Genomic DNA, 11,321 nt, shown 5'->3' with positions numbered 1-11,321 from the left:
GTCTAGCAGATTTTATGTAGAACTATTAATACGTTTCTATGATGACGATCTTAATATTGAAATGCAGGACATTAAAAACATACCGATAGGGGTAAACAAAAGAAAATATCACATTTCTGTATTTTAATTTGACTCATCAAATTCCGGGAGGTTACCACCCCTCGGCAGGTAGGTTATCCAAGTGACTGCATGTAATTGACTCTCACAATATTTGCGAATGTTTGAGATTCGTTGGTGGCTATTATTTCAAATTCCTCTACCATTTTGCTGTTCTTTTTTACGTTGATAGAGACAAAGGACTTTTACTGACGAGGTCTGGGTTATTCATTCCATGCAAATCATGATCCCATTCCTAACTATGATTATCATTTCGAGTCTCTTTTAAATCACTGAAAACAACTGAAATGTCAGGGATTATGAGATACTATTCGTATATACGACTTTTCTACGTTTAATCATTTTACTCACGACAGCATTAACGCCGAATCAGGACCACTATTCATACCTGAGTATCATCGGCACGCCTCGTGCCTTTCCGTAAAGGCCACGAGTCTAAAAATAGATCGCTGGGAATTTCACATGGAAATTTCTTTGCTGTCAGCCTGCCGGTTTATCGTGAGTAAAATGCTAAATAGTTGTGTTATTATTGCATTAGCAGCGAAACAAAGGTGACTAATCTCGTGTTTAATGTCGCGAAGATTAAATGCGTCACATATATGATTATATGACTGATCGCAACAATTTAGCGTCAGATATGCTGGCCTCGTAGTGGAGCCACGGTGCTTCAATCTAAGTTCCAGCTTCACGGGAGATGATGTGTGTTGTACAACACAACTGCATCTTATCCGCATCTATCTATGACTCTTGCAACCTCAACACAGCAGTATTTTCCGGTCGATCTGATCGATTTATGTAAATATTACAAAAGTCATTTTATGTGCGCTTGTCAGATAAATTAGAATGTCAATGTAATGAAGGGACCCACCACGTGATATTATGGGGGGAGGTCAGGGAGGGGGAGGCTTGGATATTTGTTAGAGACAGCATGTTTCAAGTTTCACAGTCTCTGAACAATGTTAACGAATTTTAAAAAGAAATTCAAGCATGTCCAGAAGACCATATTTTGGGGGTAAAAACAGAAAAAAACACTTGTTTTTAACAAGTTCCGGAAAAAAATCGGATTAACGAATCATGGATTAATATCCCGTTGTATGCAAACGTTTCCGACAGTAATCAGCAGGGGGGGTGGGGTCTCCGACAGTAATTCAGCAGGGGTCGGCGGGGTCCATGACAGTAATCAGCAGGGGGGTGGGGTCTCCGACAGTAATCAGCAGGGAGCGGCGGGGTCTCCGACAGTAATCAGCAGGGGGGTGGGGTCTCCGACAGTAATCAGCAGGGGGGTGGGGTCTCCGACAGTAATCAGCAGGGAGCGGCGGGGTCTCCGACAGTAATCAGCAGGGGGGTGGGGTCTCCGACAGTAATCAGCAGGGGGTTGGGGTCTCCGACAGTAATCAGCAGGGAGCGGCGGGGTCTCCGACAGTAATCAGAAGGGTGGTGGGGTCTCCGACAGTAATCTGCAGGGGGCTGAGGTCTCCGACAGTAATCACCGGGTTGACGGGGTTTCCAGATCTACCAGGTTTCAATACACGTCATGCCCGCTCTGTCTCCATCACGTTAGTGTTTTGGCTGTATCAGCACTAATCCAGCAGCATCTCATTTACGATCAGTAAATGATCGAGTCTGTGTCAGACTAGTGGTTAACATTATGAGCGTGTATTTGTGTTTGATAAACATTACTTTTTTGAAGGAATGTCGGATCCTTTTACGATATTGTGCTGAATCTGTCACCAACTGTTCCAGAATCACGATGAAGATGCCTGATGCGGAGTCGCCGACCAACAACAGCAGTCTGTCTTACATCTTTGTAGAGTGGGTTACGTTGGGACTTAAGCTCATACTACTGACTGCATCAAGATGGATCGGTGTCTGTCAGAATGTGCTGACATGGGTTTTCCGACATGTCCATGTTCTTGGAGTAGGAAATGGAATGAAAAGTAACAACGATGCATTTGATTGCCAAACTAGACCTCTTATATTGGTTGTAAACATTTCTCGGGTAATGAGAGTTAAAAGTCTGCAGTCCCTTCTGACAGGTTCACTGTTAGAGAAGCATAACGTCTTCAATGTGCCAGAAGGGACATGGAATACAGCTGATCATTACGACCTCACGGAGAAGTACCATGAAATAATCCTCGAACAACCTATTTCGGAAATGGAAGACATGTATTGCAAGGCAGAAATAGATGATAGTCAGTCCCACACCGGGTATCAAAGGTACCCGCCTTGCCCCACGTTCAGTGACACAATTAGGAAGAACCATATGGTTCATCCAGGTGATGCATGTACCTTGATTTCTGACTATCAAGATGAGCCTACCTTACCGGAGAAGTGTGTGCAGTGGTTCCTCCTGAAGTGTATTGCTATAGTTGCAATACACGAGCTTCTGATGATAAATTTCAGAAAAATTCAGGATCCGGAGAATAAGGATGATGCGTGTGGATCATCTTGTAGAAATATGGTGAATACTGAGATGGATTTTGCCTCAAAGGAACTCTGTGTTAAGTTGTCCAACGTTGCTGGTTCCGAGCTGAAAAATCAGTCCTCAGATTTAGAAAGTCGAAATCTAGGCGAAGCGTCATTGTCAGAATTCGACACAAATAGGACAATGGACACAAACAGATCTAACGCGCAAAGGAGACCCAGCAACGCGTATCGGCTGGGGGGAGACAGAGTGTGTCAGTCACCCACTGTAACATCAGGGATTGGTGATGTACCATGGGGCTTTTCGGAGGTTGTTTCCCGAAGAAATTCCGAGGTAATGAATAACGTGTTAGAAACAAATCTGGAAACAAATGACATGAATGCTGAGAAACATGAGGACGTAGAAGAGAACAATACAGAGGGTTCAGACATTCAAGCTGGTGGCAAGCCATATTATTCAGACATACAATCTGATGACAGACCAGAAGGTTTGGACACTCAGATTGATGGGGCGAGAGAGGGTTCAGACATGCAAACTGATGGCAAGGTTGATGGGGCGAGAGAGGGTTCAGACATGCAAACTGATGGCAAGGTTGATGGGGCAAGAGAGGGTTCAGACATGCAAACTGATGGCAAGGTTGATGGGAAGAGAGAAGGTTCAGACATGCAAGTTAATGACAAGCCAGAAGACTTAGACAAGCAAACTGAGAGCAAGCAAGAGGGTTCAGACATGCAAACTGATGGCAAGGTTGGTGTGACGAGGGAGGGTTCAGACATGCAAGCTAATGACGAGGCAGAACATTCAGACATGCAAACTAAGAGCAAACCAGAAAATTCAGACATACAAGCTGATGACAAACCACAGGGTTCAGGCATACAAACTGATGGCAAGCCACAGGGCTCAGGCATACAAACTGATGACAAGCCACAGGGCTCAGGCATACAAACTGATGACAAGCCGCAGGGCTCAGGCATACAAACTGATGACAAGCCGCAGGGCTCAGGCATACAAACTGATGACAAGCCGCAGGGCTCAGGCATACAAACTGATGACAAGCCAAAACGTCAGAAAAAGTCAGAAAGTGGCATGCACAGGTGGAGGTACTGCGCGAGGAAACTGAAAGGAGCGAGGAAGAAGACCAAGTCTTGCGTGAGATGCAGGATTTTGTCTGGTCGCCCAAGCAGATGTGGACCATATCTCTTTGCGTTGATGGTAAGTAATTGTAGTATTACAACGAGAAAATTATTATAATCTCATCAGACGCAATCTGTTTCATAATCATATATTTATATATACCCGAGAAAGATAAGTGATCATTAGCAGCCATTACAGCTATCTATGCCACACTGGTGAAACTGGCCCGTGAAGATTCCGGAGTAGAATAGGTCTTCAGCAACCCATACTTACCGTAAAAAGTGACTATGCTTGTTGTAAAAGGCGACTTACGGGATCGGGTGGTCAGGCTCGCTGGCTTGGTTGATGCATGTCATCAATCCTAATTGCGTGGATCGATGCTCATGATATTAATCACTGGATTGTCTGGCCCAGACTCGATTATTTACAGACCGCCGTCTTATAGCTGGAATGTTGCTGAGTGCGGCGTAAAACAACAAACCAACCAACCAACTGGTGAAACTGCTGAACAACACGAAATACAACGAACAGTAATCGATTGTAAAATGTATGTCCAGATTCGGAGTCACGGAGATCGGAGAAAATGTTTTTGCGTCTATCAACGAACTGTCGATCGCACTGAGCAGAACAGGTGGCGAGGATCTAAGAACACTCACCGTTCCACATCAGAAGAAACAGGTCTCCAGGTCTGTTCCGGAGAATCAGCGCCCACCTCACACACGTCGCGAAAGTTTGAGACGAACAGACGGACGGAAGAGGCAATTTTCGGAGGCCAAGGTATTCTATAAATACCCCTGGTTTATCGTGTGGGAGTTGGTTAAAGGGAAACAACTCTTCACAAGGTAACAACCCGCTGATGAGCAAATAGGCCGTCCTTTGGGACAAGTTACCCTTAAACTTTACTACTACTGCTACTATTTCAGCTAGAACTGTCACCACGTCAATGAAACTGTAATCCTGATGTGACTATTGTTATCACCATATATTCTTTGTACTTATATTCAGATAAATGTAAATCTCGAGATATGGGTTGCCTACACGTGACATCTCAAATATCCACGTCACGCCTCTTAGGCTCTTGGAAATACGGTGATTCCCTTGGTCGCCCTGAGTTCGAATCCCAGTGTCGCCCCTATAACGATTCTTGTTTGTAGGCACCATATCTCTTCCATTGACTGCACCAAACAGTCTGTATCTGTTTGTATCCTCTCACATTAAGACAAGCATGCACATCCTTGTTGTAATAGGTAACCCTAAAGCTTGTACCGGCCGTGTTGATGAGCTGTTGTACAAAGGCGGAGACAGCATGGAGATCATCAAACTGAAGGAGGTAGGGTCTTATCAAAATAAACATATTGATCAAACTTTTAATGAAACACTCAGTGGTCTAGTGGTAGAGTGCCGCCCGGAGAGCGGAAGGTCCTGTGTTCGATCCCCGGTCGCGTCATACCAAAAGACGTTAAAAGATGGTACTTGTTGTTATCCTGTCTGGCGCTCGGCATTAAGGGGCTAAAACAAGGACTGGTCGGTACGGAGTCAGTATACTGTGTCAGAGTCGGGTATTCATGTTAAACTGCCGCATGGTATCTCAGTGAGCTAGCATGATAAATCGGCATCAGTCCGGACTAGTACAAGCAGCCACACACACACACACACACGTGCATGCATGAAAAACGACATCTTTCATTCGAGAGCCCCCTGTCACCGCTTCATCTGAAGCAAAGGTATTTTCAGTCTTATAATGAAAACATAAAAAGATGACATTATTATTGATTCCATATGCAGTTCTAGAGTTTGGTTGTTCCTCTCCGGGCTGAAAGTCAAGTCCGCTAATGTCGTGGCTTTAGTGCCTTGTGGCTCTATAATTCTGAAACCAATGTTTCTTTTTTTAGGAACTGGTGTTTTCGCTCCGCCCAGATCAACCATTGTCAGAGCGTCAGACGGTGGAAGGTCTCGCCAAGCACTGCCTGCCAAACAAGGAACTATGGGAAATAGACAAACTTATGTAAGGGGGATAACTGTGTCAGGATACAAGTGCAGGATCAGATTTGGAATTGTCTACCATGGCCTGTGTAACTTTTGCATCTTCAAACAAACGATTTCACCCACAATGTTCCTCAATGAGTCACGCTCGATACCTTCCCTGTTCAAATCTGATTGTGTGCATCATAAAAGCGTAACTCATTTTGCAACAAATGTCTAAAATAATTCGATTTGGTTGGTAATATCTCAAAATACTCGTTCTGCCATTTAATGTTCACTTTGTTGAGTTTTAATCTACTTATATGCGTGTACCGGAGGTAGGAAATATCATCAATCGCGTCTCTACGCCTTAGTTGAAGTGACTTTATGTTCATCAGTATATATGTTTTGGAGTTTGGATTATATAACATTAAACCTCTATAACATACCTCTCGCTCTCTCCACTTTTACAATGGCATACGGTACATGAATTATGCATTATTAGGAATCCATGGATAGCAATTATAGTAATACTAGTTCTTATGTCAAAAGGAGTGAGTGTGTGAGTATTGCTTTACGCGGCATTTAGCAATATTCCAGCAATATCCCTGCCGGGGACCCCAGAAATGGGCTCCACACATTGTACCCATGTGGGCATCGAGCTCGGTCTTTGGCGTGACGAGCGAACTAGTCTACCCCATTGCCCCTGTGTCAATAGAAACATTATAATTTTATTAATGACATATTAGTGTGACATGAAGGCTACCAACGCAATAGAAAAGCAGCTACACATACCTGTAACATGTACAATCATTGTAAAATGATAAGTTTGGGGGACGAAGACACTGTGTTGCCCTGACGAGGGTATGACAAAAAGTGCAGGTCTGAATGTATACACGTCATACCCTGGGTATGTGCACACGATGCCCTATGGGCGGAACTAGAGAGTAGAAAATGCGTACAGTGTTCATGAAGAGTTGAGGTGACATGGGGTTCAACGCCCAGTTGATGACTGTTGCTCCCATGTAGCGACACGTGTGTAGCTCCTAGACTGACAAAAAGTTATCTTATTTAAAACATATATCTACAAGATTAAAAAAAAAATCCAGTGGAGCCCAGAACAATCCTTACTGAACTGACATTTTGTTCCAGAAATAAGTTATAAAATATATATGTACAAAATAGAACAAATATAATCCAAATGGAGCCCAGATCAATCGTTAATTTCAGACTTGAGGCAATCTAGACTTGCCAAATCATTCTAGACTTGACTGAAGCCGGTTCCATAGTGTTAGCCTACAGAGATGCCATGTTGCATTTTATCACTCGGACACAGCATAATGACTTTGAGCCGACCAGTCCGTGTTGTTTCCCCTTAATGCCGAGCGACGGACAGGTTAAAAACAAGTACCATCTTTCTGCGTATTCTGGTACGAGGCGGCCGGGGATCGAACCACCTACTTACCGCTCTCAAGGCGATCTATCAAATACACCTAGGAGGCGGTTCGCTAAAGAAAGAAAATACGGAGATCATTCGTTGGCTTTTAACCAGCGGCACTGAGATAAACGATGAACAGACGAGGGGATACTGTAGCAGCAATATGCAATTGTTGTGTTTTCCAGGCAGAGTCAGAGAGCGGGGCAGCCACGCGAGGCGTGTGTAGACCACGTGCTGCAGGAGCTGATAGCACACGGACTCAAGGTCGGACATGTGGTGCAGTACTTCTCCCAAGACGACAGCCGGCGAGACGACGTCGTCAGAATCATTAAGAACATCCACCCGGACTGTCAGTTCTGCACCTACCTCTTCAATGACGTCGACTACTAGACCACCGGTAACAGCCACATTTGTCTGAGTGGTGTAGCCTTTTCTGGGATGACATTTATTTGTTATTAACGATTTAGAACGCGTAATGTTATACAGCAGCTTTCTACATCGTCGTCATCAGTTCCATCGGAATACGTTAATCATGTACTGTTAACATGAAAGACTGTGTTTCATGTACCAAGCTCAATAGATATGATGTCTCTATTCCACAAAAGATCTATTTTGTGCTCATATTGCTACCAACGCTATTGTCAATTTTAGCCGTTCAGTAAGCATATGCAACATCCTTCTATATGCTGCTAAAACTATCATTCAGACAACTATATCAAAGACTATACTGATAGTGGTTCATTCCCAACTAAATCGGCTTGACGGGCTCTTGTAATCAGACGTCTATCAGAGAATGAACAGTACATTTGGAGAGAGAGACTAGCACAGAGACCAGATCATTCACGGTACCATAAAACCCATAAACGGTTACAAATGCACGTTTTTTATAATGTAATGCATCTCTATCCACAAAAAAGACAACCCCTGTAACTTTGTAGTAAAATCAGATCAAGAGCAAAAGTGTCGAAAGAATGTAACCATTGTAAGAGACGTTGCTATGACTATGATTGTCATATTTTTTTATGTCTGAGAGAAATCATTTCTTCTCATGTCTGACTGATAAACTTGATGTCGATGTATATGTGAAATAGATATGCTTTCATTCTTTCTCGGTTCATGACTTGACTGACGAAATTGATTACGATACTTGACATAGCATCATACTGTCTTTCTGCCACTTTATATGGAATTTGAAGAAATACATTATGTATATATAAGAGACACTGATACCTTTCTGCTGACGAAATGTATAATGAAAATTGTTTATTCATAGCACTGTATAACATGATTTCATTGTATATAGTCAAGTAATCTAATGGATGTATAATAAGTTATGTATTTGCCTATGTAAAATCTTCGGATTCAACTTCGGAGGAAATTCATTCGTTCGTTCGTTCGTTCGTTCGTTCATTATGATGAAGGGTTGTAGTAAGGGGCCAGACATGTGACATTCAAGGATGGGGGAGTGGGTGGATTGTATCGACAAAAATAAATTGTCCTCAATTTTTTTTTTAAAAATTATGCTTGAAAAATGCTTGAAAACTGTTGAAAATATAAGAAACTGTCTGCCACAAAAAAATTACATTGTTGCAAGGTGTTTTTCCTTTGAAACGTTCAGGCTCATAGTTCTAAAAAAGAAAATATCTGGTTTTGCATCGGAATCTGAAAACAAATATCTAATCTCCAGACAAAATTCCAGGTTCCCCCCAGAAAATCAAATGGTCACCTAATAATCATCTTATGTTATTTATTGTACGACGTATATTTATTTTTTTCCAGAATACCTAGGTCAGTGTTACAGGTAAAATATCCTCCAAGTCATTTTGTATCGGTTATGGCGATTGATTTGGTTCTATTTTAATATGAACATTTGCAAGACGTTACCAAGAGCAAGGAAAGACAGTAGATACCCGTGAAGACCCGGGGTAGAATAGGTCTTCAGCAACCCGTGCTTGTAAAAGGCGACTATACTTCTCGTAAGAGGCGACTTACCTGGTCAGGCTCACTGACTAGGTTGATGTATGTCATCGATCACAATTGCGTGGATCGATGTAGGCCTTATGGTCATGATATTAATCACTGTATTGTCTGGTCCGGACTCGATTACTTACAGACCGCCGTCACAGAGCTGGAATATGGATGAGTTCGGCGTTAACCAACCAACCATCCAACATATTTGGTGTCTACAGAAATCACACATGATTCACGACCCACGTTAGTATCATGTTTATTATGGTTCTTTATTTGTCTCGATGGTTCGGGTGTTTACTTTCGTCTCTCTGTTGTGTTGTACACTGAATCTGTTACATTTACTTTGTTTCACCGTGCACTTGTTAGTGAATATATCATTTGTTCTCCTCGCTATGTGGCTGGAATATTGCCGACATTAAACATTGACTCATTAACTTCTGCTAAGATGTTTCGTGACTTGTGCTGAGATGTTTCGTGACTTGTGCTGAGATGTTTCGTGGCTTCTGCTGAGATGTTTCGTGACTTGTGCTGAGATGTTTCGTGACTTGTGCTGAGATGTTTCATGGTATAATCGTATTGGGTGTTTTCGAAAGTGTTGATGTGAGTCCATGTGAGCGTGTATACGTATGGTGTAGATACTCAAAACAGGTATTGTTAGACCTTTAGCAACATCGCTTAATTTGTTATGATTAATCATAGTTTAAAGTTCATGTAATGAAGAAGAGCTTGGGGCAAGCCGGTGTTTTCTTTAACGTGATCTCCGTGTAAGTATATATCCACTATAGTTTAGTTTCTTTATGTCTTTTCGCATGCAGTTGCAAAGTCATTAAGACTTTTTTTTTACTATTATGTTTTTTTTACTATTGAATAGAATGCATGCTTTTTTTATTTATTATTATGCTTTCTTATTGCAATGAATATGGTGTTTTTCTTATAATTGATGGAGGTAGTTTTCATTTCATCGATTGAGTTTCCTGACTGATATTTATGTCCCTTCACAAGGGAGACAACTGCGTGTTTCATGATGTTATAAATGAGCTGGGGTTTTCCTGTGTGTGACACACATCTGTACCTTGATACATGCCACACTAGTGATTCTTTTTTAATTTATTTATTTATTTCCTGTTGCATATTACAAATAAACAGATCATGAGTTTCTGTAACTAAAGACAGTGATGTATATACAAACCTCACAAGACTAGTTATCAACGAAATAATAAATGACAATTTTACCAAAACTTGTTAGAAGAGCTTCTTGCTGACATATATTGATGCATTGTATTTGGTCGTTTAGTAATTTTGTGTGAGCTCCTCTTTAAGCTGGACAAATGTAGGCAGTTTAATGAAAACATTATATCTATAACTCATGTATTTGGGTACAGTGATTAGTGCATTTATTGGATTGTACTTCTGTGCTGGATAGCCTGTTAAGACAACGACTTTAGTCATTTTCATTTTTGATCTGTATTTTATTTATTATCCATTTTTCTAAATCAACCCAAAGGGAGTCCACTTTACTTTACCACCCAAAGACGTCGTCAATAGTTTCTTGGAAATCTGAACAGAAGATACATTAGTCGTTGTGTACGTATCTTGTACAAAATATTGTTTGTTGGTAAAATAAGTTGGATTTTTTGGTATTGAAACCATTGGAGTCACAATTGTGATTAACATCAGTGTCTTCAATGGTTAAAGTTCTTATACTTTGTAATGTTTAGCCTTGTATATCGCCGAGCAAAGCAAATAAAGTATCAAATATTCCGATATTCCTAAATGATAGTAGTGTTGTTTCTCTGTTCTGCATACAAAATATCTTTGCTTTCTTGACAAAGAATTAATTGTGCTGTGAAGCAGTTTTAGTTGGTTGGTTTGTTTGTTGTTTACCGCCGCATTCAGCAATATTCCAGCTATATGACGGCGGTCTGTAAATAATCGAGTCTGGACCAGACAATCCAGTGATTAATATCATGAGCATCGATCCACGCAAATGGGATCGATGACATATATCAACCAAGTCAGCGAGCCTGACCACCCGATCCCGTTAGTCGCCTTTTACGACAAGCATAGTCACCTTTTACGGCAAGCATGGCTTGCTGAAGACCTGTTCTGCCCCGGAATCTTCACGGGTCTGAAGCAGTTTTAGATATGAAGACATTGTTTAATAAAATCAACTTAGTTTGGTGTAGGATAAAATCTTAAAAGAATAAATGAAACTGTTTTAAACAAATCCATTTTTATTAGCACAGGGTATATACATTTGCATACATCTGTTGT

General features: G+C 41.5%; 1 protein-coding gene across 2 annotated transcripts in view; it reads left to right on the top strand.

The window, feature by feature from the left end:
* LOC139449492 (uncharacterized) overlaps positions 1–10,821 on the top strand; it is a 22,264-nt gene extending 11,443 nt beyond the window's left edge. For both annotated transcript variants that reach the window (XM_071230913.1, XM_071230914.1), the window contains 5 exons: positions 1,861–3,754; positions 4,234–4,453; positions 4,924–5,006; positions 5,569–5,681; positions 7,262–10,821. In XM_071230913.1, the coding sequence (XP_071087014.1) occupies positions 1,861–3,754; positions 4,234–4,453; positions 4,924–5,006; positions 5,569–5,681; positions 7,262–7,466 (2,515 nt within the window). In that variant the 3' untranslated portion in view covers positions 7,467–10,821. The remainder of the gene's footprint in view (positions 1–1,860; positions 3,755–4,233; positions 4,454–4,923; positions 5,007–5,568; positions 5,682–7,261) is intronic.
* The last annotated feature ends 500 nt before the right edge of the window (positions 10,822–11,321 follow it).

Source organism: Haliotis cracherodii, unplaced genomic scaffold, assembly GCF_022045235.1.
Source record: "Haliotis cracherodii isolate W230 unplaced genomic scaffold, xgHalCrac1.p SCAF_8, whole genome shotgun sequence".
Taxonomy (NCBI): Eukaryota; Metazoa; Mollusca; class Gastropoda; order Lepetellida; family Haliotidae; genus Haliotis; species Haliotis cracherodii.
This window is presented reverse-complemented; position numbering and strand designations above follow the sequence as displayed.